Source organism: Thermothelomyces thermophilus, chromosome 2 (genome assembly GCF_000226095.1).
Source record: "Thermothelomyces thermophilus ATCC 42464 chromosome 2, complete sequence".
NCBI classification, from domain to species: domain Eukaryota; kingdom Fungi; phylum Ascomycota; class Sordariomycetes; order Sordariales; family Chaetomiaceae; genus Thermothelomyces; species Thermothelomyces thermophilus.
In genome coordinates, this window is record NC_016473.1 from 1,347,532 (window position 1) to 1,372,643 (window position 25,112).

A 25,112-nucleotide genomic window follows, 5' to 3' on the forward strand; every position below is an offset into this window, starting at 1 on the left:
ACGACGATTTCTTTCCTTCCCATGCAGTTCCTTGCCTTGGTCTTCATCTTTGCCGGATCTCGAGCCAAGGAATCAAGAGTTTTTTGTCAACAAGAGGATCGGGAGGCGAGACTTTCTCGTGCTTGTTGTGGATTGGTGGTTACTCTTGTGCTCGGAATCGAACGGAACAGTCATGGCTGAATGATGATGAAGGTGTCCAGCCGCATGGCAGCATGGCGTTCAAGGTGGGATATGGGACCTGGGCGGTTCTCTGGGTGATGCTTTACACAAGGCTACATGTATACGTATCATTTCGCTACGGGTCATTCTGGCGGCGGAATCTTTCTATTTTCTTTGTTTTTTTCCCCTTTTTTTCCTGCGGAGAGATGGGAATCGCGTTTATGAACAATAGAGATGGTAGACGGAATGCTTTCGGACACTGAAGAGCTCGAATCAGTGAAACAAGCCTGAGGTTGAGATTGATGTCGGGTCGGGCGGCATGCACTCTGTTGGTGGACGTCTCATTTCCATGATGATCGCCAGGCACAAGCTTTCCACAGTTGGGACCCCTGTGCTCCACTTTCCTCCAGGGACAATCTGGTGCAAACGAAACGCCCCGGATGCCTGCGCATGCACTGCCACACCGCCTACGCCCGAGCCACAACCACAGCCAAAATTACATAAGACAGCTCCCATCTTCGGAGCACGACGGAAGGCTTCGGCCACAAACCCTGGGATGTGGGGACATGGTAGGTTGCCGCACCAATTCCGTTCTCTCTCGGCTAATGTGCCCCTGCTTGAAGCCGCATGCCAAGCCCCTGTTTTGTGGTCCCACTGCAACCTTGGACCTGCGAGACCGGATTGGATGAGGTGACGGAGAAAAAAAAAAAAGGCCGCCTTCGAATCCGGCGGCTCATCCGTGGCATCGTGGTTCCATCTTCTCGGACAGGCTTTCCGCCCTCTCTTCTCAATCCCAGCTCCAGATCCACTTTCTCACGAGATTGACTGTTCCAGCCTCGCCAATTTGGCTAAACTGTCCTTCTTGGTGCACTTCACGGGCAGAAGTCATTGCCAGCCTTCCTTCTTTTCTCTTCGCGCGCCAATTAACGCAGCACCAGATTCTTGGTTCGGTTCTTTTTTTTTTCTTCTTCCTCGAGCGCCGTTACCGCCGCTTCCGATCTTTCCGCTCTTTTCCCACCGCACATTGAGTCACGGAAGCGCGCCGATCTTCGCAGACCCGCCGTGCTTTTCGGACAACAGTGTCAACGGTGCGGCGACATCTCTCTCTCCTTAACTAGACTGCGCGCAACCGCAGGTTCCGGAAATCCACCATGTCCAAGGCCGCAACTGTCAAGGAGGCCGTGAAGGAGACGCTCGTCGGCTCGAAAGAGCCCGAGAAGTTTTCGGCGCAGACAAGGGCGCGCTTCAACCGCCATGCTGTGAAGGACCCCGAGACCGGAGAATTGTATCTCGGCCCGGAGCAATTCATCGACGCTATTGCCCCGCCGCATGAAGACTACGTGAGTCCCTTGCGCTCAGTTGCTGGCCAAACCTAAGGCGCACGTCGCTTATACCAATCCGCATGTAGCACAAGATCAAGCGGGAACAATACTCGATCCTGTTCCATGTTGCCGACCGAACAAACAAGGGCAGGCTGTCGCTCGCCGACTACGGGTACTTCGAGAACCTCCTCAGCAAGCCCGATGCCGAATATGAGATCGCGTTCCGCCTCTTTGACGTCGAGCGCCTGGGCACCGTGAAGTACGAAGACTTCCGGCGGCTTTACGAACTGAACAAGGGACCCGACAGCATCCCGTTCGACTGGGACTGCGAGTGGGCAAAACTGTACATCGGCAGCAAGTCGAACAGGCACAGCTTGAACTACCAGCAATTCTCACAGATGCTCCGCGGCTTGCAGGGCGAGCGCGTTCGACAAGCTTTCCAGCGCTTCGACACGGACGGCGACGGGTTCATTGAGCCGGAAGAGTTTGCGACTATCATCCAGCAGACGGCCAGGCATAAGCTGTCGGACCACCTGCTCGAGAACCTGCACACGCTGTGCAACATTTCCCAGGGCAGCAAGGTGTCGTACGCCAATGTCCGAGCGTTCCTGAACATGATCAATGAGATGGATCTGGTCGAGCTCATCGTCCGGCGCGCCTGCTCCAACAGCAAGGACGGCCGCATCACGAGAACCGAGTTCCTCAACCAGGCTGCTAAAATCACCCGCTTCTCCCTCTTCACCCCGATGGAGGCCGATATCCTGTTCCACTTTGCCAGCCTGGATGAGCCGTCGGGAAGACTGGGACTCAAGGACTTCACCAAGGTGTTGGATGCAGCGTGGCGGCGGCGCGACGAGGAGGACGACGGCCGCGTCGTTCCTGAGGCTCGGTCCACTGGTCAGAATGTCTTGGCGCAGACCATGGAGTCGGCGTACAACTTCGCTCTCGGCAGTCTGGCTGGTGCTTTCGGTGCCTTCATGGTGTACCCGATCGATTTGGTCAAGACTCGGATGCAGAACCAGCGCGGTGCCGATCCGGGCCAGCGCCTGTACAAGAACTCGATCGACTGCTTCAAGAAGGTGGTCCGCAACGAAGGTTTCAGAGGCCTGTATTCGGGTGTCCTCCCCCAGCTTGTCGGTGTCGCGCCAGAGAAAGCCATCAAGCTTACCGTGAACGACCTTGTCCGCGGGTGGTTCACCGATAAGCAGGGCAAGATCCACTGGGGCGCCGAGGTGCTCGCTGGTGGCGCCGCCGGTGGTTGCCAAGTGGTATGTCATTCCCGACTTTGAGCCCGTACGCCATGAGGGGAAAACAAAAGACGCTGACGTGGACTGTGCTGCAGGTGTTCACCAACCCCCTCGAAATTGTCAAGATTCGCCTCCAGGTGCAGGGAGAGGTGGCCAAGAGTGTGGAGGGCGCGCCGAAGCGGTCGGCCATGTGGATCGTGCGCAACCTCGGCCTGGTCGGCCTTTACAAGGGCGCGTCGGCATGTCTGCTCCGAGATGTGCCGTTTTCGGCCATCTACTTCCCGACCTACTCCCACCTGAAGCGGGACGTCTTTGGGGAGTCGTCGACCAAGAAGCTCGGCGTCCTCCAGCTCCTCACGGCTGGTGCCATTGCCGGCATGCCCGCGGCATACCTGACCACGCCGTGCGACGTCATCAAGACCCGTCTTCAAGTCGAAGCGCGTAAGGGCGACACCACCTATACGGGACTGCGGCACGCGGCCAAGACGATCTGGAAGGAGGAGGGCTTCCGTGCCTTCTTCAAGGGCGGGCCCGCTCGTATCTTCCGTTCGTCGCCGCAGTTCGGCTTCACGCTGGCCGCCTATGAGCTGCTGCAGAGCGTGCTCCCGTTCCCGGGCAAGCAGTCCGAGGCCAAGGTGGCAGCGGGCGTCGCGGAGGCGATGTCGAATCTCAAGGAAAAGGCCGTCGACAGCCCGTTCTACCGGTCCCGCAACGCTCTCAAGATCCTGCTCGACTTGGACGAGCACTTTGGCCGCACACCGCTGGGGCCCAATTCACGCGGCTGGAAATCGCTGCCGGGGTGGATGAACGCAAAGACGGCGTAGGAGGACAGTAGTATTAATACCCGGGTTGGTGGTGGCAACACACGAGGGTCGCACGCACGGAGCTCGGCCGGCCGGATGAGCGGCTTCGGTACCTAGTGGGGATCGGCAGGGGCCTGTTAGCCGGTCCCCTTTCCCAGATCCCCCCCCCCTTTCCCCGCATACCCACTTGCATCAGTTGAAGAGTACGGATGCCTCAACATTCGCGGGTGAGCGGCTTGCATCGGCCCTGGTTGCAGTGCATTGCCAGCCACCGGCCGGAAAGGAGGACATACCAGGGCGAGGTTCGCAAGGCGAGACCATTTGCATTGCATGTGCATCGCGGTAGCAGGCGTTATGGGTATTTCAGGGGTGGCGATTTCGTTTCAAGCACTCTCTTTTGTCAACGTTACTTTCCTTTGTAACTTTTGGTTTGGAACAGTCTGGCTGTCGGGAAAAAGAGGTTGGTAATGATTGCCCGTTGGCTGGTTGCTGTCACATGTATTTCAGTATCTGTTGTTTTCTACACTGAGATTCGTTGCTTCTTTCCGTGTCAGTCAAGATAAGGGGGGTCTGGGTAGATAAAGAAGGGGGGGGCGTACCATAGACGCTGCGCACATATACCCCCAGATATACAAAACAGACAGACAGACAGACAGACAGACAGACAGACAGACAGACAGACAGACAGACAGACAGACAGACAGACAGACAGACAGACTAGAGGTAGACGGCGAATAGATACAATCGACCTTTCGGCTAGTTACAACCTTGTTAGCTCCGATCACCCATCTACCTGGACCTATTCCAATGTCAGCATTCCTGGAATCAAGTAGGTTTTTTTTTCCCTTCCCGTTGCTCCTTTGCCTATTATTAGTCTTGCATTAGTGTCCTCCGCCTATCATCCTCGTTGTTGAAAGTCAAGTTTGATCCATTATCCATGCGCAGTATACAGTCCCAGGCATGGAAAATTAATTAGTTTATCCGTATTCCGTCCCGACTTTCGCTTCCGTTTTCCCATTTCACCCCTCTCCCCCCCTCCCCCCCCAGACGGCCTCTCTTCTCTCCTTCTCATTCTCATTCTAATATTTTTTTTGGTCCTCCCCGAGGACAAAGGGTAGACCTTAACCGGATACCTTAGTCGCAGTCGTCGTCGGCACCGTCATCCGCTCCTGCAGCCAGCCGAGGTACTCTTCGATCCCGGCTGTCGCGCCGACGATGCGCACGCGCCGGACGCCGCGCACGTCCTCGAACGGGCGGAGCGCCGCCGGACCGCCGACTTCCTCGCCTCCCCCTTCGTCGTCGCCTCCTCCTCCTCCTGTAGCTGCTGTTGCTGCTCCGTGTCCCGAGGTGGTAAACCCTCCGCGCCAGAGATCAAGGGTGAGGGACTCGGCGTTGCTGAAGGCGGCTGCGATCGGGTTTGAATATGGGGGACCCGGCGGTCCTTCTGGCTGAGTGGCTGGCTTGCTGCGGTTGCTGCTGGTAGGAATAGTATCATCGCCCGTGGCAATGGCGCTGGCGGTGGCGATAGAAGGGAGCGACATGGAAGCGGGTGAAGCATCATCGCCTCCTTGTTCCTCTGGAGAGTGGGCTGGGGTAGCTGCTGCTGGGACTCCGGGAGCTGGGCTGGCGGGCCCGTCCAGGCGGACGCGGAGGTGCCATTTCCGGATCAGTCTGATGTTTGGGTTCGTCAGGGCCAGGGCGGTTCTCTTCCCTCTTCCCGCTTCGTTTTCTCCTTCTTTCCTTCCCTCTGCTCCCGGTGCGTGTGTGGAAGAGGAGGACTTGGGGTGGTCGTATTCGACTCCGACGGGCGTGACGGTGGTGACCGGTCGGCAAGGAGAGCAGTACGGGTGGTAGAGAGTTGGTCGGGCGGTAAACTGGACCGGGTGGGCGGAGAAGGTGTTTTGGCCGTAGAGGATGGGGAGGGCCTCGTGATAGGTTTGTTTGTTAACGCGGAGGATTTGGGGGTGGAGGGTGGGCTTCGAGTTTGTTCCCGTGGGGGAGCCAAGGGCCCGCGAGGCGGCGAACGAGCAGCGGTAGATTGGTCGGAGGCTTTCGCGGGGCGGTGGCGGTGGGAGGACGAGGAGATGGGAGTAGATCTCGAGGCGGAGCTCGAGCGGGAGGGTGAGGAAGGTAGGAGGATCCCTGGGCATTGTTCCCAACGAGACAAGAGCTTGCGTCAGATAGAGATACGGTTGTGGTTTGTAAAGTGATGGGTTGTAAGGAAGAGAAAACGCCAGCGAAGCTGCTTGGTAACAGGCTCGAAGCTGAGGTCCAAGAGCAGTAGCGATTTCAATCCAGATCAGCGCCGGAGATTGGCAAAGAATTCGCAACAATTAGTATTATTGTGGTGCAGTTAAAAAGACAGGCAGAGGAGCTCTTCCCAACAAAGAAAGAGCGCACTCCTTGTCAAGCTAGTTTGTCAGTCACCAGTGAAGCGGTGAAGGCAAGCTCAGGGGGCCCCCTCTGCTTGCTTGCTTACTAGTGCCCAGCTGTTTCGCCCCCATTGGCATGACGTCGGCCGAATCGCAAAAGGCAGCCTCCCCCAGCCACGGGCGGCGCCGTTATCTCGTTTTGGACCTCGTCGGCGCCCATGCTCAGCATGCCCACCCTGTCCAGCAAATTGGGACCGGAACAGCGGCGGCAATGCATGCCTGCCTATCCGTCGGCATCGACCAGGTTGCTGGGCGAGTCCTGATTTGTTCTTTGTGTCCCTACGGCATGCGAAATAATATGAGCGAACTTGGTTTGGTGAGCTGTCAGGATTCGGACCGGTAAGGCTTGGGACTAGGATGCTGCATGCGCGAGCGCGGGCGCAGGGGGGGTCGGCATCTGCGGTGAGCTTGAACCGGGGGTGTAACAGCAGGAACATTGCCAGCTGTGAGCTGCATACTGCGATTTCGCAAGCCGCAAAGACTCCCCCATCGTTTGAGCGACATTGAAGCGACTTGCTGCTCAGTGAACATTCCTCAGTCATGCCATCGCGTCCTTGGTCAGATTCTGGTCGCTTTGTTCCCATATTCAACAGAACCGTCTGGAACGTGCGGATAGCACTGTCGATTACAACATAGCGATAGTTGTTGGGATGCTACACTATGGCACGTGCTGGATCCCAAACAAAGACGGGGAGGTGTCAGATGCGGGTGAGTGGGCCAAAGTATTCGGTATTAAGCGATGATCAGTGTGGGGGTAACCCCGGCATTCAGCAAGCTCTGGTAGTGGTTGTGGGTCATCACCATGACCCGTGCCCAGTCTTGCTAACCTGGAGAAGTTCCTGGTCTAGCCGGATGCAGGCTAGCCCACGGGCCCTGCTCTTACTCGTTCCGAACACCAAGCACGGCAGATCGTCTGGAAACCACACCCTTCTCTGCTTGTACTATAAATCCGGTCTCTAATTATCGTATCCACTGCAGCAGCTCTGCATCACAAAAATCATCGGCGTCGGCGCAGACCATCAGCGCGCCGCCATCGACGCAGCATCGGAGATTACTGGCCACTCGCGATATCCCATCGGCGCTGCTGCCATGGGACTTCTTGACTTCTTATCCGCCTTCTTTGGCGTGATTTATTTCGCGGCGTGGTCAGTGAGCTTTTATCCGCAGCCGATGCTCAATCTTAGGCGCAAATCCACGTCTGGGACCACGGTCGATTTCCCCCTCATCAACACCCTGGGTATGCCGTCAGGCTTTTGTTCTTGTGCTCTGTAACATTTTTTTATTGATACGGCGGCAGGTTTCACTGCCTACCTAACCTCCAACATGGCCTTCTACTACTCGCCCTTGATCCGTGCTCAGTACGCCGCCCGCTACAAGGGACTGACGCCCACTGTGAAATTCAACGACATCGCGTTTGCTGCTCATGGCCTGCTACTGTCCGCTATCACCACTAGCCAGTACTTCTATGCCCGCGCATGGGGGTTCGCCCCCAGCATGGGGAGCCGACCCAGCCGCTTCATCCTGAGCATCTTCTTCGGCTGCGTAGTCGGGGCTGTCATCATCATCTTAGTCATCCTCGGCTCGCCCGACCGGGACAATACTCGTGAGGGCGTCTCCTCGTGGATCTGGCTGGATGCCATCTACGCCATCTCCTACGTCAAGCTCCTCATCACGCTCATCAAGTACACGCCCCAAGTGATTGTTAACTACCGCAACCGCTCCACCCAGGGCTGGAGCATCCTGCAGATCCTGCTCGACTTCACCGGCGGCATCTTGAGCATCGCCCAACAGTCCATCGACAGCTATCTCCAGCGCGACTGGTCTGGCATCACCGGCAACCCCGTCAAGTTTGCCCTGGGAAATGTGTCCATGATCTATGACCTGGTCTTTATGACTCAGCACTATGTGCTCTATCGGAACGCAGATGGAAAGCCCCAGGAGGGCGAATCGCTGCTGAGGGAAGACGAGGAGATTCGGATTTGACTGATTCGCCGGCCATGGGCTGGAGGATGGCCGTGCCTTCTTTGGCTGAGGAAAACTGCTGTCAGTCTCTGAGGCAGGCGCAAGGGCGGTTTGACTAACGACTATGAGCCCAGACATCAGGGTCCCCAATTTTGCCCTGTTCACTGAACCAGAACAACTCCGCGTCATTGCACCCCTCACGGATTGCGGGCTGAAAAGCCGGTGTGCCATCCTGAGGATGTGTTCGGTATCGAGGACACCCACCAGGCTCTGACGAGGTCGGCCCGCCATCCGCACGGCCAGGTGGTGCTCAGGCTCGGCTCAGGTCTCCTGGTGGCCGAGCTAACAGTCATCGGCGCCCACGGCCGGCAATGATGTTGTGATAATTATCTGCCAGCAAACATGGATGATGCCGCGAGGAGGACGGAGGTGCGGAGTTTGAGCCTGTCAAAGGGCTGAGGACCGAGGGCTCAATCCACCCGACTTTGCCGAGCTTTCCCCGTCTGAGCTGACGCCTCCGCCGCTCATATACAAGGCGAGAGATAGGTCAAGAGTCACGTCGAGAAGAGGTCTATATCTCGATCACGACTGACGTCAAGATCGAGGCCGATCTCGTGATCATGGTCCGTGTCAAGATTAAGCTCAGGCTCGGACATGAACTCGCACAGCGCCTCGTCTCGCGGGACCACATCTGCTTGAATCGGCTCTGGGTCGGAGTTACCATGGTTCTGGGTCGGATCACCGTCACTGGGAGCTGACACGCTCAGTTTGTTTCTAACTTGGATGGCAGTTTGGAAAGTCTCAGGCAGGAGCGTAAGCGGTAAAGTAGGGGAACTTGAGAAAAGCTCTTTGCATCCTATGACGCCAGACCTGCTTCATGTCATAACATCTGTATTCCTTAGCCGTCTACCCCAATTTTTACCAAGGACCTGCCTCCTTGCTCTCGTCTTTACATTCACGAACCTTTATTACTTCCTGTTTCCTCTCCTTTTTCTTTCTTCCTCTCTTCTCCTCTACTCTCTCGTCACCAATAAGGAGAGATATCCGGAAGAGCCAACCGGAAACTCGGCCTTTGCATTGCAAGGGACACCCCGCACCCGAGACAGCGAAGCTTCCCCTGGCATTGTTGAAATATTCTTGAGTACCAAGACTAGCAGACATGGCATCTATGGAAACCGGGACTCCTTTATGATGCGCGCATCTGCTGCACAGGAGTAGGACCCTAATCACCTTTCATACCTCTGAGCCTCTTTCACCCCAGCACACCATTTTCTCATCACTGGCGGCCACTGGCTTGCTCCGGTATAGAACCGCGCGGCAACGGACCGGGGCGATGGTGCCTGAGCCACGCCGGTACATCCCGCTCCAGTGCTCCCTCAAACCCTCCCGCTTTCTTATTCTTCCTCTTTTAGTTGGACGCATAGGGAAGAGACGCTGTTGTACATGGAATCACGCACCAGCCAGTCACTCATTCCCTCAATCCAACAACGAATCTAAGAAAGACGGCATCCGTCGTCGTTTAGCGATCACATTTCTTCCTCTCCCATTTTTCATACGGTATTTGACCTCGTTTTTCTCATTCTTGTCTAGATGTTTTTTTTACTCGGAGCTAGCGGTGCTCACACGTGTGAACAAGATAGAGAGAAAGAATGAGAATAGGGGAGTGAAGAGCAGAAGACGAAGAAAAAGAATAACAAATAAATGATAGAACGAGGCAGGGGCACCGAATACCATGCCAACCGCTTTAATTAGCCCCGGCCCCGATTCTCCTCCCAGTGCCGATGTCGGTGCCGTTGCCCATGGTGGCGGCCGGGGCTGCCACAAGTCCAACCACAACCCCTGCGGCGACGGAGTCGAGGACCTCGACGAAGACGACGATGACGATGACGACAACAACGACGAAGGCGACAAAGGCGACGAAGGCGCTGCGAGGGAGCGTTAGGTCCCACGAGACGCGCGCTCGGCTGAAGATTTCCTGGTACGTTCGTGTGTGTGGTTTTTTTTTTCCCTTATTTTATACGTTTTCCGAAGGCACCGCTACCAACGAAGAAAACTTGTGGCTGAGTCCTACCTGACTCGCTTAAATTAGGTCTCGAGAGCTCAGAATTGCCGTCGAAGTCGCGACTAACGAGAGAAACTCGGCCATTGCCGACTCAGATGAGGAATCAGATATTGAGGGTAAGTGTCTTTTTTCTTATTCAGTCGAGCTGTTCTCTGTTACGCTCTTGATGTTTACCTTGGTATCAGTTGTTTTGTATCGTTGACCTACCTGTGCCACTCCTGCCAAAATTGGTGTTTTCGCCCGTTTTGCCCATACCTCATATGAGACCTGATCACACAGCCCTCTCCCTGGTTTTGCTTCAAGTACGTACGACAAAACCAAACCTATTCGTGCCATTCTCGGACATAGAAGCCACTCTGTGAAGAAGAAACATCCATCTTCCTGGCATACCATGCTGCATGTCTTGGCTTGGCCATGTAGAGCAAACTCAAATTCTGTAGCACGGTTGCAAAGTTGTCCCACAGGCAGTCGCGAAAATGTCAGCACAGTTGGAATACGCATTTGTTCATGCGCAGTTTTGCTATCAAAAGTTCGAGACAACAGGACAAAAAAAGCAAGTGCTGACCCCCCCTCCCCCCTTTTGCTCTCTTGTAGCGCCCCCGGCTCCTATCCACCATCGCCACCGGCACGCGGCGCAGCCTGGCCGACACCGCGAGGGCAGTAAGTTGGGGACGACGCGGGCCGATGACGAGAGAGAACTTATGTATGCCTCCGTGAAGAGTGCGGAGGGGTTGTTGAAGGAGCATGGAATAGACGAGAGGGACTTTGCGAGTACAAAGGGGAAATTGTTGATCATATTGATTTCGTTTCCGAGGCTCGGATCTTCTTGAGAAACTTACTTTCCAATTGTGAAAACAGTCGGGTAACTCCTGGGTGCTAAGGAACTGCCTTCCTGGTGGTGGCTTCTGGGACTGTACTACTTCATCTGGATGGGCACGCACCGAACATACTGAAAACACTCCCAGTATGCATCGTGACTCCGTTATACGTCTCATTGTTTCCAGAAGAGGCACACAGTTCAGGCCCGACAAGACATGGGATCAATGGGAAAACCGCCCGTAGCTATGGCAACAAGGCTGACGCAGTGAAGCAATCAAGCAGGTTGGGCTACACACGCGGCTACGTTCACTGAACAAGCCAATGTTGGAGGGATCAAGATATCATGTCAGACAGACGATTCCCAAGTGGTCAACGGTCGCTGCAAATATCCTATTAGGCAAGCGTCAGGTGCTTCAACACCGTGAACATGGGAAATGGTCTGTCCACTCCAGACACTCTCACAGGTTGAGAGCGGCGACGATTTGTGGTGGAAGGAGGATATGGAATTGAGACCTCGTCGACATGTTTGGCATCGACTTCTTACGCGCACTAAATACCATTTTTGGACTGCTCTCGGGCTGTACCCGATCGACGGCCCGTCAAGGGACGTAAGGAAGCCTCTTGAGGGGAAATCAGGACGGCGCCGACATGGGCGCGGCCTGAGGACGAGGAGGCTGAAGAGTCTTTATCGGACACTGTAGAGAAGCCCACCACGCTAAAGATGCCGCAAGGGTTGGTGACGGCAGGGCGTGAATACCTGGCTGAGTCGTGGGACAAGCCCAAGCAACCGTGGGGTACATCGGGAGCCGAGGGAGTTTGCAACTTCCCTAGACAAGACGGGGCAGAGATCTTTTACCAGATCTGCTTAGCCTAGACCCTGTACTGCTATCGGGTAGTCCAGGAGACATTTTCGGAGAGAGGCATTTTCGAAAGGTACGAGGGGCTCCGTACAAGTGTTGAAGGAGTTTGTGCTTGGCTGCTACCATGCACCCACGTAGTCAAAGCAGCGTGATGATTCGGACTCGCGAGGACACAGCAACTGGGTCGCGCTTGTGACGAACCAGTCAGGCCACTCCATGAGGTACTGCAGCTCTGGTGCCAGGTAGGTGCGTATCGCGGAGACCTCCCTGACAGGTGTCTCGCCTACCCACCACAGATCTTTGACGCAGGCCGAGAGAGCGAAAAAGTGGCCGAGGATGCCGAGAGCGCGGGGCGCCTTCTGCTCCACTAGCTCCAGAAACAGAGGCGGGACCAGGCAGGCAAAGGACATGAGTCTTCGACATAGGGCGAGCATCGGCTCGCCAGCCTCGGCGGCGGCCCGGATCAGGTTCAGACGATCGACCGTCTCTTGATATGCCTGCGCGACGCCTCGCGAAGAGGACTGTGTCTCGTCGGGCAAAGGCTGGAGGAGATAGGAAAAGTCAGGCGTACGGTGGGGGCGGTCGCTGGGGACGGGCCGATTGTGGTTCGAAGACGCAATGATTGTCACGATGTTGGATGCCGGGTCCGCGGCGGCCGAGGTGGAAGCCTCGAACACGGCGCGGGCTCCTTGAGTGAACCTCAGCCACTGCATGGGAGCTTCATAGTCGCCGGCAAGCGGCCGATGCTGCAGGCTGGCAAAGGTGTCTACCGAGAGTAGTATCGAGGTAAAGCAGGCGGCCTCGGCCGTTTCCGGAGTTAGCTGATCGAGGGCCGGCCGGTAAGACTGGAGCGTGGCATCCAGCGAAGCAGCCCTGCAGGCAAGCAGGCCGGGGTCGTCGCCGCCCGATGCCACGAGATGGAGTGCCGAGAGGGCGAGGAGCTGGTTCCACAACGGCCTGTAGGAGAGAGCCAAGACGGGAACCTGCATAGCCCAGCATTGCCGGACGCTGGGGATGTGGCTTCCGGGGAGCGTCCCAACGGTAGCTACTGCAAAGTGATGGAACGCCCGGAGTTCCCAGTAGTCTGCACTGGCATGAGGGCCGCTCCTCGGGGGCCCACGCGCGTCGGCGTCGGCGTCACCATTACTCAAGGGAGGTCGAAGTATCGGCTGGCTTGGCTGTCTGGCCTGGAGCGGCTTCGAGGGATCCTTGTCATAGTAACACGAAACGCCGTGTCGATGGCAGTTATTCTGCGATTGATGCCCCGATCAGCCTGAGGCCCGGATCCATGCCGGTCCATTAGCAGTGTAGCGGGTTGGTATTGGTCGTATTGAGACGTACGCAGACGGGTCTCGCTTCGTTGCACTAAGAGGGCGCCCGGGTGGTCAGCAGTGATCAGAGCCCACAGAAGCCCAGATTAGCCGCCAGAGCCAGAGTCGGCTACTGCGTGCTGGCAATTGGCGATTCCAGTTCCAGAGTTCCATGCCGAGATTCAAATGGTCCATACTGGTACAAAACGAGAGATGAGGCATGCACGGTCTTACCAACCTTGACCCTTCGTGACCGGCAGCGCGTGCAGCCGGTTCTGGATTTGGTATGGTACAGCCGAGGCCTGGGAACCCGTCGGGCGCTCTCCATTAAAGGCGCCTGGCAGATGCAGGAACGAGAGACCAAAAGGGAAAGAAAAGGTGCAAAGAAAAGAAAAGAAAATGTGTGTGTGTGAGAGAGAGTGAGAGCACGAGAACGAGAGCGAGAGCGAGAGCGACGGTGTTGCGCTTCCAATTGTGCACTGGGGGAAGGAGCCAAGCAAAAGCCAAGCACAAACAAGCAAAAGCCAAGTTGTTATAGGGCTGGGTTGGTCCACTGTGTCATTCCATGCAAGAACAGGCGGAATCTAAAAGTACCGTACTGTACATACATTACTAGTAGTGTATTGTACTTGAAGGTGTGTGTGTAGGTGCGGAGAAGTACGGATACTGTACTGTACGGATGTATGTACATACATATATACTTGTGATTAGGCACCAATTGCCAAATCAGGTGCTTCCTTCGACAGGGATCCTCGCTCTCGTTCAGGCCCCAGCATGGGAGGGCTATCCACCGCGAGGCCAATGGAGCTTCATTTCTGGCTACACTCACCGCAGATGCATTGGCTGGAGTAGGGTTAGCGGTTAGCGTGAGCGTCATGGTAAGGGTTATCGGTTGGGATTTTGACCCTCAGGATCTGGATCGGCGAGGCTGTACGGCGGTGTTCCGTCCTCAGTGGGGGATCCTCTCGTCCTCATCCCTCAGGGTTCCTGGCTGCCTGCTCTTACCGCGCGGATCACTTTACGTATCCAAGGCGGCGACTCTGATTGTGCGCCTGCAGCTACATTCCACACCGCAAGAGGGTTGGAAAGGAGGTAGGTATAGATATATATGGTAAAAGTGCCCTGCTGAACTGCTTGTGCATACAATGAGCTCCATCTCAATACTCTTCCCTGGGCCTATTTTGTTTGGGCACCTCAGGCACCGGGGCTGCCAACACTTGAACCGCGCAGGTTCCTTCTGATCCCTTCCCTTCTGCCTTGGAGCGACGGCTTCAACATCTGACCGCCGACCTGACATCGCCGTCGACCGTGCCAGATCGCGAGTGAGCAAGCTCGTTATGAGGTTCCTGCTGCTCCTGGTGTCTGCCACAGCCCTCGTGATCGCCTCGAGAACGAAGCGCTCCAAGAAGTCCAAGGCCACGACAGAAGACCATTCCTCGCAACACCCTGAGAAGTACCAGGTCCACCCCGAGACGCAGCACCCCGAGGCGTACCAAGAACCACCCCCTCCCTACTCGGCCACAGCATGACAACCAACGCGCTGTTGACGGCCGAACTGGCCATCTACGCCGTTCTCTCCCTCCCCGTGCTCTATCTCCTGATCCGCCACTCGCCCGCAGGCCTGCTCGGGTGGTTCTATCTCTTCACCTTCTGCACCCTCCGCATCGTTGGCGGGGCTGTCTCTGCGTCTCCCGCCAGCATCATCTCCAGCATCGGCTTGTCTCCCCTTCTGCTGGCCGGGTCCGGCATTCTCCATGAAGCGTAGGACTTTCTCCCTGCGCTCTCCCCCCACCACCCCCCAAAAAAAATCTCTTTCCTTCTCCCCCTCCGAGTTCCACACGGCCGCAAACGATTCCAAGTGCTAACCCACCACCGTCCAAACCGTATAGGAGAATCTATCATTCCCGCGTGAACAGAGCACAAGAATGGAGCCTAGTCGCCGTCTTCCACCTGCTAGTGGCTACCGGGGTTGCCCTGGTCGGCAGCGGCGCCTCAGGTCTACAGAGCGACCACCCCACAAACCGCGACCTTAAGCTCGTCAAAGTCGGCATCGGTCTGTTGACCGCTTCTTGGGCCGTCTTGTGTCTCTGGACCGGCATATCCTGCATGCCATCTCAGAGGGACAAGTCAGCCCCGAGGCACCGACAAGGAATAACAGTCAGTCTTTACCACCGGCCCCAAAAACCACATTCGGCCCTCGAAAAGAAGGGGGGGGGCGTGTCTCGGCCGCAGCTCACACTTATCGTATTACGTTTTAGCTGTTGCGCGCGGTGGCCTTTTCGTTGGTCCCGATCGGCATCCGTGTTCTTTATGCCCTCGTCGCCCTCACGACCCGCCGGCGGTCCCTCAACCCTGTCACCGGCTCCCTGGCGGCCCGGGTCGTCCTGGGCCTCCTCCCAGAGCTGATCACGACCCTCGTTCTGATCATTGCGGGAATGCGGACCCGGAACGCCTCCCGTGTCGGAAACGAAAAGGCGGAGGAGCTCATGGGGGACAGCTCCCAAGGACGCCATCAACTTAGCTAATACTGCATATACACACGCGAAAGGGAAAGGGAAGGAGCTCCCAAGGATCAGAGTTTTGAGGATGCTCCGCATGTAGGCCAACGCAGGAGGTCTTGGGAGGGGGGCGGCTGGGGCAACAAAGAACATTTACAACTTACTGCTTTAGGAAAGACGCTTCAAGGCATCTAATTGGTACGTGTGTGAGGGAGCCAACGTATATGCAACCAGCCGCAAGAGATGTATACAATCTGCGGGTGGGAGGTGGGAAGGTAGCCGCAAGGGGAAATCAACTTTTGCGATCAAAGGGGGGGAACATTCATGCAGCCACCGCGTGGCGGAGTTGGGAGGTTACTGATGTATTATTTAGGTACTTACATACCACCCCTCTACTTCCGTATTTACCGATGCTTAAGGTAACCAACCAATAAATCATACCAGTGACGGATGGGATAATTAGCGGTCTCTTCGGCCTGTTACGTATGTAAGTTATAGCGGTTCTTAAATGCCTTGACTCAAAGAAGTTACCATCTAGGCGTGGAATCCAAACAAACTCCACACAAGTTGCCAATACCATCGGTACCAAGGTGCTAATTAGCCACTTTCCTATTCAGAATCTTACAAGCGTACCTACCTTACCTACTGAAATAGCTAGGTATTAAGAAATCCATACCTCACCAAAGTTTGCCTCCCCTCATGCCGCCCAAAGTTTCAGCAACCAACCATGGGACCCTTCAATTCCCGGTTGTTCTCCGGCCATGTCGTAGTTTGTCTTTCTTTCAACTTCTGGAATGGCGCGAGACATTTGAATTCTCCTCAAAAACGGCGAATCGAGCATCAGGTGGAAGTCGTCTGGGCTGATCTTCTCAAATACACCAGCTTCGCTGGAAACCATGCAGGTCGACCATCGCCAATGCCACCCTCCACTCGCATAGCATGCAAAGCAAGGCGTCAAAACGAGGTATGAAGGGGGCAGAAACTCAATTTTGTTCCTGAGCAATCATGCACTCGCCCAGGTCGACACAACGAGCGACCAGCTTCCTCTTCCCTTCGCCCTCGACGTCGACTAATACCCAAGGTGGGCATGGTGACGCCAAGATGATATCCGAACTCGTAAAAAAAAAACAATAACGCCCACGAGGCCGGCTTGGCGATAGCGCAACGGCATTGTCGCCGCCCGACACCTCCGTCCCGACACGCCGTCCCAGCGATGGCGTAGCAGCACTTTCGCTGTCGAAGTATTGAGACCTTCATCTACATGAATCCCGGAAACCAAAGAACCCTTCGGACATTGCGACAGCGTATCAAAAACATGGATGGGGTATCATCGAAGCCAAAAACAAAACCAAGCAGAAAAACAAACGTCCTCCCCGTCTAGACCCTTTAACGTGTTCTTTTCCAAACCTGAGGGGAGCCCAGGCCAGCCACACCGGCAGAGCGATAGCGTAAGAGCATTGTCGCTGCGCCCGGCAGGAGACCCGACAGCAGGGTTGTCCGGAACCCCCGTTTTCATACTTCCAGTGATGGCGCAGCGGCACTTTCACTGTCGAGGATATCCAGCCTCTTTTGTTAGTTGTCGTGTAATATCGAGGGGAAAGCTTGACGAGAAAACCCAACTCGTCCTCGGATGAAAAAAGGAGGAGGTCTGGCCGACCCCTGACCTGGGCACCGCCCTGTAAAATTCTCCGTCCGTTTTTCCTCTTTTTTTCCCCGGTTATCGAAAGGTCGGTTTAAATGATAGCAAAATCAGCGGCAAAAATGAGCGTTAAGAAGTGAAGTTGCTGGAGGGCAGGACATCCTGCCCAGGAAAAAGAACCCTCCCCACAAGGGCGGAATCGGCGGTAATTCTTGTCGGCAGTTCCCAGACCGCGAGCTCATTCCGCCCTCTTTCCGGCCCCTACCAATATTTTTTTTTGTCTAAGCATCCCCTGGAGGGGACGAGCTGGAGGCCTTATTCCACCACATGCGGCTGAATCCACGCTGCTGGGCTTCCCTACGCGCTGCGCCGTCCAGATACTCGTCCGGGTCGGCGGCCGAGGAGCTGCTGCTGTTTTTGATCTTGTTGCTGGGCTGGTTCCCAAAGATCTGGAGCAGCACGGTCATGACGAGGCTGCTGGCGATGCTCATGCAGAGGATCCCGATCATGGTGAAGTTGCTCTTGCGGTACTGGTGCGGGCCCTTGGCGGCGTCCTCCGGCCAGCCCGTGTAGAGGGCGTACGTCGTCGTGATGCTGCCGAGGTTCCCCAGGCCGGAAACGAGGGCGGAAGCAGCGGCGACTCCAACCTCGCCGTGGCGGCGCTGGAAGATCTCATTGGTCCACGTCATGCAGATGGGGACGGTCGGCCCGAGACCGAAGCCGACCATGAGCAGGCCGCCGTATCTGGCCCAGGGGTTGGAGAGGGCAAAGGTGACGGTGAGCAGTCCGGCGATCTGGACGCAGACGGCTGCCGAGAAGAAGGCGGCACGGTGCCGGTGGAACCTGTCCGAGATCGGGGTGACCAGGAGAATGGCGAAGAAGTCCATCTGCTGCCCGGTTAGACCTAAAACAATACTCACTCTCTCACACGCGCATAGGTCTCGTGATCGAGAATGAAGAGAGGGAGAGAGAGAGGGAGGGGGAGAGAGAGAGAGAGAGAGAAAAGGAGAGAAGAGAAGACGGTGCCACTCACCATCCAGATCGGGGCGAACAGCAGGCTGACCTCGACACCGGTAAAGGTCGGGTCGATGGCCGAGATGATGACGTTCCCGTACAGCTGGGTGCCGATGCCGACGCCGACGACGCCGAAGTACATGAGCACCAGGGGCCACAGGCGCCAGTCAATCAGCACCTGCCACAGGTCCCTCAGGTTCCACGGCCGGGCGTGGTAGACCCTCCTCAAGTCGTGGTAGTGCACGACGGCGTCCTCGCCCCGGAGCGGCTCGGGACTAGGCGGCAGGAAGGTCGCGTACCAGCTCCGGGCCCTCACCTCGCCGGGCGCGAGGGGCCGGTCGGGCAGCCACCAGAGCAGCGAGATGCCCAGGACGACGCCGCACAGGCCGTAGACGAGGAACATCCACCTGAAGCCGACCAGGCCGCGTAGGCCGTCCATCTTCTGGAAGCCGGCCGAGACCAGGCCGACGACGGCGGCCGAGACCTGGGAGGCGGTGAAGTACATGCCGATCCGCTTGCCGGTCCGCGAGGGCGGGTAGAACAGGGTCAGGTAGTAGGCCATTCCCGGCCACATGCCGGCGGTGACGACGCCGAGAAGGAAGCGCAGCAGCTTGAGGCTCCAGGCGTCGTTGACGGCGGCGAAGCAGGTGCCCACGACGCCGACGGCGAGCACGATGCGGGCCATCCACACGCGCGGCGAGAGGCGGCTCATGACGAGGTTGGACGGCAGGTCGAACAGGACGTACGAGACGTAGAAGAGGGCCAGCGCGGTGGAGGTGTCTCGCGGCGAGAGGCGCAGAACCGAGGCCAGGTCGTGGCCCTCGGTCTTGTTCATGGTCTGCGCGATGCCGATGTTGGAGCGGATGGCCGAGCTGAGAAAGTAGAGCGCCCAGAAGGCGGGGATAATGCGAAGGTCAAGTTTGCTTTATTATTTTTTTTTATTTCCAAGTTGCCTACTTGTCAGTACGAAGGAGCCGGCAAGGTGAGGCGGGAGGAAGGGAGGGGGGGGGGGGGGGTAAAGGGAATAAGTCAGAAAGTTGAGGATTGCCATTACCGGTAAACCTTCTCAACCCGCTCGACGCTGTACTCTCGGATGGGCTCCCGATTATTGTTGCTGTTGTTGTTGTTGCTGCTGCTGCTGCTGCTGCTGCTGCCGCCCTGGTGTCCGGCCTGGTCGGCGCCATCTTGACGGGGTGCACCGTTTTCATCCAGGGCGAGAACCCTCGCCATCTTGTCGTCGGCATGGGCCGAACCTGGATCGTGAGCCATTACTAGGACTGAGAAGCAATGGAGGTGCGTGCTAATAGTCTGTTCTGGCCACGGATCTGCGCTTGATGTGTATACTAACGAGCCGGCGCAGGAAATTGAGTTCTGTGATGTAATCCGTACATAGACCCGAGGGAAGCCGGGATGGAGTGCTCTTCTTATCTGCGTGTGCTGCTCTCTTTTTCAACCAACAATTGAGGTCTATTTTGCTTGCCAAGCAGGGAATATCGGTTATCACTACAAAGAAATGTGGGCCGACGTCGGAGTCACTGTGTGGAGGCCGGCGCCGCGGAGCCCCGAATGTTGTTGAGTCGTTGTTGAGCCGTTGAGATGGACCCTCTCAGGCTAGCCAGTTACGGATACCAAGTTATATCTCGCTCAAATGAGTGTTGATGCATGAACCGAGCAAAACCGCAGTGTGGGTGGGAGTCCCAGATACAAAAAAGAAGGGAGCGGGGTCGGGCGCGGCCGTTATGCCGAAGCTGTAGCTGCGGCTAATTCGCTTGTAAATCTGTTGCACGACGTATAGTATGTACTGTATGTATGTACATACTTAGGTAGCTGTGGCGAGTTTTTGTTGATTCCCCTGAATAGCTAGCTACCTTAGACAGAGTAAGGAGAAGGCGGATTCGAGTGAATCTTCTCCGTTGGACTCGGAGTGCAACTTGGAGGCAGAGAGAACAACACCTGCCATGATGGTCGTGCTTCCTTAACCAAGAAAGAAGGCATCTACTCCAGAGCCGAGTAGGCGTTCAAGGCAAGCTGGCCTCCGAGGTGCGCGTAGAGCACATTGCTCCCCTCGGCGATCTCACCCTTCCTGATCATGTCGATCATCCCGGCCAGGCTCTTACCCTCGTACACGGGATCGGTGATGAAGGCCTCCGTCCGGGCGCCGAACTTGATCGCCTCGATGGTCCGCTCGTCCGGAATCCCGTACGTGCCGGCGTGATACCTATCGTCTAGCACGATGTCCTCCTCGGACACGTCGCTCTCGTCCAGCCCGATCCTCGCCGCCGTCTGCTTGGCGATCCGCAGCACCTGCTCGAACGTCTGCCGCACCTTGGCCGACGCGTCGATGCCCACCACCTTCCTCTTCCTGGCGCCCATCTTCTTCTCGAGCAGCTTGAACCCGCCCACCATGCCGGCCATGGTCGACCCGGTGACGGCGCACACGATCACGGTGTCGAAGAAGACGCCCATCTCGCGCTCCTGCATGGCCACCTCGAACGCCCACCGCGCGAAGCCCAGGCCGCCGAGCGGGTGGTCCGACGCCCCCGCGGGGATGTAGTACGGCCGGCGGCCCTTGGCGGCGAGCTCCTCCTTGAGCCGCGCCAGCGTCGGCTTGTGCTCGATGCCGAAGCCGGACGGGTCCAGCCGCACGTCGGCGCCCATCAGCCGCGAGAGCTGGATGTTGCCGACCTTGGTGTAGCCCGGGTCCTCCCAGTCGACCCAGTGCTCCTGCACGAGGGCGACCTCGAGCCCGACCTTGGCCGCCGCCGCCGCCACTTGCCGCGTGTGGTTCGACTGCACGCCCCCGATGCTGACGAGCGTATCGCAGCCTTGGGCGAGGGCATCGGGGAGGAGGTATCTGTTTCTTGGGTTTCAGTGATGGGGTGCAGTTGTTGAGGGAGTCTTGAGGGCCCCGGGGGGGGAGAGGGGGGTTTGTGTGGAAGAGGATGGGAGGACACGGACGGAGGGAGAGAGGGGGCCATGTGGGATGCTCACTCCAGCTTGCGCGTCTTGTTGCCTCCGTAGGCGAGGCCCGAATTGCAGTCCTCGCGTTTGGCGTAGACATTGACCTTGCCGCCGAGGGCTTGCGAGATGCGGGGAAGGTGCTGGATTGGGGACGGGCCGAAGGTGAGGATCTCGCGCGGGATGCTCGCAAAAGGTTCGGGGAGCTCGACGGTCGCCATTGTTGGAGCGTACAAGATATGATGCGGTGATCAAGAGTCGAAGTGAGGCACAGGCATAGAGTAATGGCTGCTGCTGTTGTTTGCCGAAAGCACTCCGATGTCCCGAGGGGTTTCACTCAGATGGCTGATCCCGGATCTGGGATCCATCAATTCGGCATCAACATCTTGGCCCGATCTCTTGTAAGCCAAGCCGCCGAGTCTCGTACCCCTTTTCCCGGATGTGGGATGGTTGCTTATCAACGTGCTATCCAGCACGTGCTCGTGTGTGAATGCAGGTCGAGCAGGTGTGTGGAGACGGGAGCCTGAGCTAACGACCTAGCTTGAAGGTGCAGAAGTTACCGGGGAAGAACAAGGCAGCATTCAGGCAGAGTGACGCCTATCGACCGTCGGGATCAAACAGACGCGCGGACATCGGTGAGGAGGTCAAATATGTCGGAAAATTTGGGAGGTAGAATGGTACTTTCTGCCTTGTTGAAATTTCCAAGCCATCGTGAACAAGCTTCGTCTGGTGTAAGTGGGCCATGACATCCAGTGAATCCAAAGATAGAGCAGAGAAACTGCAGGCTCCCTCTCCACCCCCCCCCCCCCCCCAACCCCAACCCGGCATCTTTCTGTCTTCAAGAGTTGGTTCCTCAGGCATATAGTTCATACTGTTGAGGACTCGAAAATAGAAGAGTAAACCTCTGAGTCACTCGGCACCCGCGCGTTGGCGTCATCAGAGCATCAGAGAGGTTGAAATGCTTAGATATCAGCCAGGTCACAACCGGTCGTTGAGCTTTGGCTAAAGTGCACAAATTCCAAAAACCTGTCATGGATAGCGAGCAGAGCCTATGTTCAGGACTTACAAGCCGATGGCTTGACGGAACGTGACAAGCCAGCTATTGATGGTTGCCTGCTCACACCGGGAGGCATTCCATCGGCTGTCCGGTTCAACTGGACGGCCTCAAAATAGGTTCTCCACCCTGCACAGTTCACACTGCATGATCTCCTCAATGTGGCTCATGGTAAAAAAGCCAGTCATGTCAGGCCCGGTCACGGTTCCTGCTGACTGACCTGCGAGGATACCGCGGCAGCCGTCTCTAACAGGCGCCCTGATCCTCTGAGGCAAGGTGCAGACGAGCCTGGGCAGCCGTGGTATGTCGCTCCCGTGCTTCCGACGCCCACCCAACGTGCATATGTGAGCCTTGTGCGGTCTGCTCAGTAGATCCTCTACTGCACAACAACCCTTTTCTGCCGTTGTGCCTTAGGTCGGACTCGCTAGCGTCAAAGAAGGCGAGTTGAAGGCCTCTCAGGCCCGCTGTTGCACTTCTTCGTTGACCGGTGAGGAGTTCCGGGTTCCCATCCGCCCCGAAAGCAAAGGCCTGCATGGCAGCGTTTTGCATGGTAGCGTTTTGCAGGCAAAACAAACGACTATTTCATTTGACTTCGGTGAAACTCTGCAATGGCTCGCCGATGTCGTAAGTTGACCCGTCGTCGCATCAACGTCACTTCATATCCGCGCGACTCGCTCACTCATCCAGTTCGCCCTGTGTGGTCGGCAGAAGCGGTCGCAGTCCAACACGATAATCGAGGCTTGCAATGCGAGAGACGGTCAGCATACGGTGAGGCTGATTACCAATCCGGCCAGCAACGGCCTGGGGTTCGGTTTCTTTGAGGCTTCGACGATCCGCAGCCGTTCATGCAAGGCTGTCGGCGCAAACCCAAACCCTCAAACCCCGATGAGTCACGCCTGTGGCGGCCTCAGATCGTACGTGTAAGGGTGTGTCAACTCGGTCTTCTTGGCGGCAGGCAGCTGGGAACTCGTTGGAGAACCCAAGGAAATACTAAAAGACGTCGTGTGCACGGTTCTGGGCTCATTTTGCATAATAGGTCGAATGCAGGACGCGAAGGCCTTGTTCCGCTTCTCTGCCCCAAGTCTGAGGGAGTTTATCTAAAATAATCGAAACAAGAGAAGGTGAGACAACCTTCCCTTCCATCGGCATACGCCTAGCAGAGCTTAGTCACGTGGCCTGGCCCACGCAAGCTGCAACCTGCGAAGTGGATCCAGACAAGCGCCCCACTTTTGTTTTGCCCCTGCTGCGCCTTAGCTGAGCCTCGATTTTGGGCTTCCACCTCAATTTTCAGGCCAACCTTCTTCTAACCTCACGCCTTCCTCAATAGGATCATCGACCGTTTACCCGAGGCAGGAAGCTCCATCATTAAACAACCGATCACGCACTTGACGCGTCTCTGCGGCAGGCTGCATACATTCTTTCCCAGCCGAGCCGCTTGACGTTCCGAAACCCAGAGACGGCCATTTCTTGACGTGTATTTTACCTCGGACTCGTATCGACACTCGCTTCATCTCTACTCCAGCACCGGCGCAACCGGTTTATCGAGTCTCTACTTGCGGTGCAGTGCACCGCGATCTCTTCGGAAAATATGAGTGTTGTATACGAGCCGCGGAACTTCATCCACGACGGCAGCTATCCGCCGATGGATGACCATCACGACCCGTCCCCGGAAGCCGACCGTTTTACCGACCCCACCGATGCCGTCGTCAATGAGCTAGCAACAACGGTAGCAACGTTTACCGCCCCGCACTCGCAGTTCGTCGACACCGCCGAGACTCGGCTTGACCTTCCGGCCGCGCCTCCCACGACGACCGCGACGTCGCCTCCCAAAGAAGAGTCGCCGAATGCGACGACGCCTCAGCGCATCAAGGCGATTCCCAAGCCCGATCGCGAGGTGACCAGGAACCTAGAGGGCAAGTTCATCTGCACCTGGCCGGGCTGCTCCGAGGAGCCCAAAGAATTCGTGCGCAAGTGCGAGTGGAAGTAAGTGCACAGTTCACGGCCCTGGAGATGCTTCGGTATGGGGATGCTGATTGTCACGACAGTAAACATATGGATAAGCACGATCGACCCTACAAATGTGGAGCAGCGGGGTGTGAGAAGCTTCCCGGCTTCACATATTCCGGCGGCCTGCTGCGACACGAGCGCGAGGTCCACGGCAAGCACGGCGGGCCCAAGAACTCGTTTTATTGTCCACATCCGAACTGCAAGCGCCATTCCGGCAAGGGATTCTCTCGCCAGGAGAACCTCAACGAGCACCTCCGCCGTGTGCACACCCAAAATGGAACCGCGCTGAACGGCACCGAGGGCGAGACGGACGACGGCGCGAGCGACAACGCGGTGGCGGGCGGCCAGAAGCGCAAGCGCGAGGACCGGAGCGAGAAGGACGGCGACCTGCGCGAGGAGATCAAGCGCGTGCGCCAGGAGAACGAGGAACTGCGGCGCCAGGTACAGGCGCAGACTCAGCAGACGGTCATCATGATGCAGAAGATCACGGCGCTTCAGCAGGCGCTCGAGACGCGTATGCCGACCGCCGTACCGACCGCTCCGATGGCGACTGCGACGATGATCTAGGAAACATCCGGCGCGGGCTTCGTTGCCAACGGCCTGCCCAGCGAGGATCGTCATTACGACTTCGAGAGTTCCTATCCGCCACCCTGAGTGCGGCACATTTTCTCGACATCCCGGAAGCCACAGACTTGGTTTCTTATCTCTACTACTCTGATTTCTTCTATTTTCTTTCTTTGTTTTTCGAACGCACATTCGGCTTCCTTAGCTTGCACGTTTGCACCAATGATTCCCCTCTCTTTCCATGGCCGAGTCTAACGGCCGTTGAAACGAGAATTGCATGGATCAGGAGTTTGGGATTCTCCACGATGGTTTAGCTTATGAACGGTATATTGTATCACGGATATCAAGGTTTTGAAAGGGGGGGCGGGCGGGTGTGGCGTTCCGGTCAGGCACTGCGGGAAA

General features: G+C 56.8%; 9 protein-coding genes across 9 annotated transcripts; 5 read left to right on the plus strand and 4 right to left on the minus strand.

The window, feature by feature from the left end:
• Positions 1-905: 905 nt before the first annotated feature.
• Positions 906-3,646, plus strand: MYCTH_2300593 (uncharacterized protein). Its single transcript, XM_003661285.1, has 3 exons — positions 906-1,499; positions 1,568-2,749; positions 2,824-3,646. Exons 1-3 carry the CDS (start codon positions 1,311-1,313, stop codon positions 3,550-3,552), a joined length of 2,100 nt encoding a protein of 699 aa, XP_003661333.1. The 5' UTR covers positions 906-1,310; the 3' UTR covers positions 3,553-3,646.
• Positions 3,647-4,582: 936 nt separating this feature from the next.
• On the minus strand, positions 4,583-5,830 carry MYCTH_2300594 (uncharacterized protein). The gene has a single exon (XM_003661286.1). It carries the CDS (start codon positions 5,679-5,681, stop codon positions 4,653-4,655), a length of 1,029 nt encoding a protein of 342 aa, XP_003661334.1. The 5' UTR covers positions 5,682-5,830; the 3' UTR covers positions 4,583-4,652.
• Positions 5,831-6,878: 1,048 nt separating this feature from the next.
• Positions 6,879-8,034, plus strand: MYCTH_2300596 (uncharacterized protein). Its single transcript, XM_003661287.1, has 2 exons — positions 6,879-7,200; positions 7,261-8,034. The coding sequence occupies exons 1-2, from the start codon at positions 7,053-7,055 to the stop codon at positions 7,944-7,946; spliced, it is 834 nt and encodes a 277-aa protein (XP_003661335.1). The 5' UTR covers positions 6,879-7,052; the 3' UTR covers positions 7,947-8,034.
• Positions 8,035-9,706: 1,672 nt separating this feature from the next.
• On the plus strand, positions 9,707-10,940 carry MYCTH_2108644 (uncharacterized protein; the record flags this gene model as incomplete). Its single annotated transcript, XM_003661288.1, has 5 exons — positions 9,707-9,903; positions 10,015-10,103; positions 10,267-10,289; positions 10,582-10,647; positions 10,869-10,940. The coding sequence occupies 5 exons, from the start codon at positions 9,707-9,709 to the stop codon at positions 10,938-10,940; spliced, it is 447 nt and encodes a 148-aa protein (XP_003661336.1).
• A 731-nt stretch (positions 10,941-11,671) lies between these two features.
• MYCTH_2116734 (uncharacterized protein) lies at positions 11,672-13,304 on the minus strand (the record flags this gene model as incomplete). The annotated part of the gene is made up of 4 exons (XM_003661289.1): positions 11,672-11,688; positions 11,857-12,916; positions 13,008-13,031; positions 13,215-13,304. The coding sequence occupies 4 exons, from the start codon at positions 13,302-13,304 to the stop codon at positions 11,672-11,674; spliced, it is 1,191 nt and encodes a 396-aa protein (XP_003661337.1).
• Positions 13,305-14,501: 1,197 nt separating this feature from the next.
• MYCTH_2059044 (uncharacterized protein) lies at positions 14,502-15,501 on the plus strand (the record flags this gene model as incomplete). The annotated part of the gene is made up of 3 exons (XM_003661290.1): positions 14,502-14,737; positions 14,866-15,133; positions 15,235-15,501. The coding sequence occupies 3 exons, from the start codon at positions 14,502-14,504 to the stop codon at positions 15,499-15,501; spliced, it is 771 nt and encodes a 256-aa protein (XP_003661338.1).
• A 1,750-nt stretch (positions 15,502-17,251) lies between these two features.
• MYCTH_2300600 (uncharacterized protein) lies at positions 17,252-19,612 on the minus strand. The gene is made up of 3 exons (XM_003661291.1): positions 19,182-19,612; positions 18,147-19,050; positions 17,252-18,000 (listed from the first exon to the last, which is right to left on the minus strand). The coding sequence occupies exons 1-3, from the start codon at positions 19,355-19,357 to the stop codon at positions 17,395-17,397; spliced, it is 1,686 nt and encodes a 561-aa protein (XP_003661339.1). The 5' UTR covers positions 19,358-19,612; the 3' UTR covers positions 17,252-17,394.
• A 226-nt stretch (positions 19,613-19,838) lies between these two features.
• MYCTH_2300602 (uncharacterized protein) lies at positions 19,839-21,643 on the minus strand. Its single transcript, XM_003661292.1, has 2 exons — positions 21,119-21,643; positions 19,839-20,981 (listed from the first exon to the last, which is right to left on the minus strand). The coding sequence occupies exons 1-2, from the start codon at positions 21,304-21,306 to the stop codon at positions 20,123-20,125; spliced, it is 1,047 nt and encodes a 348-aa protein (XP_003661340.1). The 5' UTR covers positions 21,307-21,643; the 3' UTR covers positions 19,839-20,122.
• A 1,799-nt stretch (positions 21,644-23,442) lies between these two features.
• On the plus strand, positions 23,443-25,076 carry MYCTH_2300604 (uncharacterized protein). Its single transcript, XM_003661293.1, has 2 exons — positions 23,443-24,122; positions 24,185-25,076. Exons 1-2 carry the CDS (start codon positions 23,728-23,730, stop codon positions 24,711-24,713), a joined length of 924 nt encoding a protein of 307 aa, XP_003661341.1. The 5' UTR covers positions 23,443-23,727; the 3' UTR covers positions 24,714-25,076.
• The last annotated feature ends 36 nt before the right edge of the window (positions 25,077-25,112 follow it).

What these genes read in the sequence shown, in the direction of transcription:
- MYCTH_2300604 (XM_003661293.1), top strand. Translation starts at nt 23,728, where the DNA reads ATGAGTGTTGTATACGAGCCGCGGAACTTCATCCACGACGGCAGCTAT. An exon ending in GTGCGCAAGTGCGAGTGGAA is followed by an intron (nt 24,123 to 24,184) that starts GTAAGTGCACAG and finishes TTGTCACGACAG; the next exon opens with TAAACATATGGATAAGCACG.
- MYCTH_2300593 (XM_003661285.1), top strand. Translation starts at nt 1,311, where the DNA reads ATGTCCAAGGCCGCAACTGTCAAGGAGGCCGTGAAGGAGACGCTCGTC. An exon ending in CCCCGCCGCATGAAGACTAC is followed by an intron (nt 1,500 to 1,567) that starts GTGAGTCCCTTG and finishes ATCCGCATGTAG; the next exon opens with CACAAGATCAAGCGGGAACA. An exon ending in CCGCCGGTGGTTGCCAAGTG is followed by an intron (nt 2,750 to 2,823) that starts GTATGTCATTCC and finishes ACTGTGCTGCAG; the next exon opens with GTGTTCACCAACCCCCTCGA.
- MYCTH_2300596 (XM_003661287.1), top strand. Translation starts at nt 7,053, where the DNA reads ATGGGACTTCTTGACTTCTTATCCGCCTTCTTTGGCGTGATTTATTTC. An exon ending in CCCCCTCATCAACACCCTGG is followed by an intron (nt 7,201 to 7,260) that starts GTATGCCGTCAG and finishes ATACGGCGGCAG; the next exon opens with GTTTCACTGCCTACCTAACC.
- MYCTH_2300594 (XM_003661286.1), bottom strand. Translation starts at nt 5,681, where the DNA reads ATGCCCAGGGATCCTCCTACCTTCCTCACCCTCCCGCTCGAGCTCCGC.
- MYCTH_2300600 (XM_003661291.1), bottom strand. Translation starts at nt 19,357, where the DNA reads ATGGCGAGGGTTCTCGCCCTGGATGAAAACGGTGCACCCCGTCAAGAT. An exon ending in CGGGTTGAGAAGGTTTACCG is followed by an intron (nt 19,051 to 19,181) that starts GTAATGGCAATC and finishes AAAATAATAAAG; the next exon opens with CAAACTTGACCTTCGCATTA. An exon ending in TGTTCGCCCCGATCTGGATG is followed by an intron (nt 18,001 to 18,146) that starts GTGAGTGGCACC and finishes ACCGGGCAGCAG; the next exon opens with ATGGACTTCTTCGCCATTCT.
- MYCTH_2300602 (XM_003661292.1), bottom strand. Translation starts at nt 21,306, where the DNA reads ATGGCGACCGTCGAGCTCCCCGAACCTTTTGCGAGCATCCCGCGCGAG. An exon ending in AACAAGACGCGCAAGCTGGA is followed by an intron (nt 20,982 to 21,118) that starts GTGAGCATCCCA and finishes CCCAAGAAACAG; the next exon opens with ATACCTCCTCCCCGATGCCC.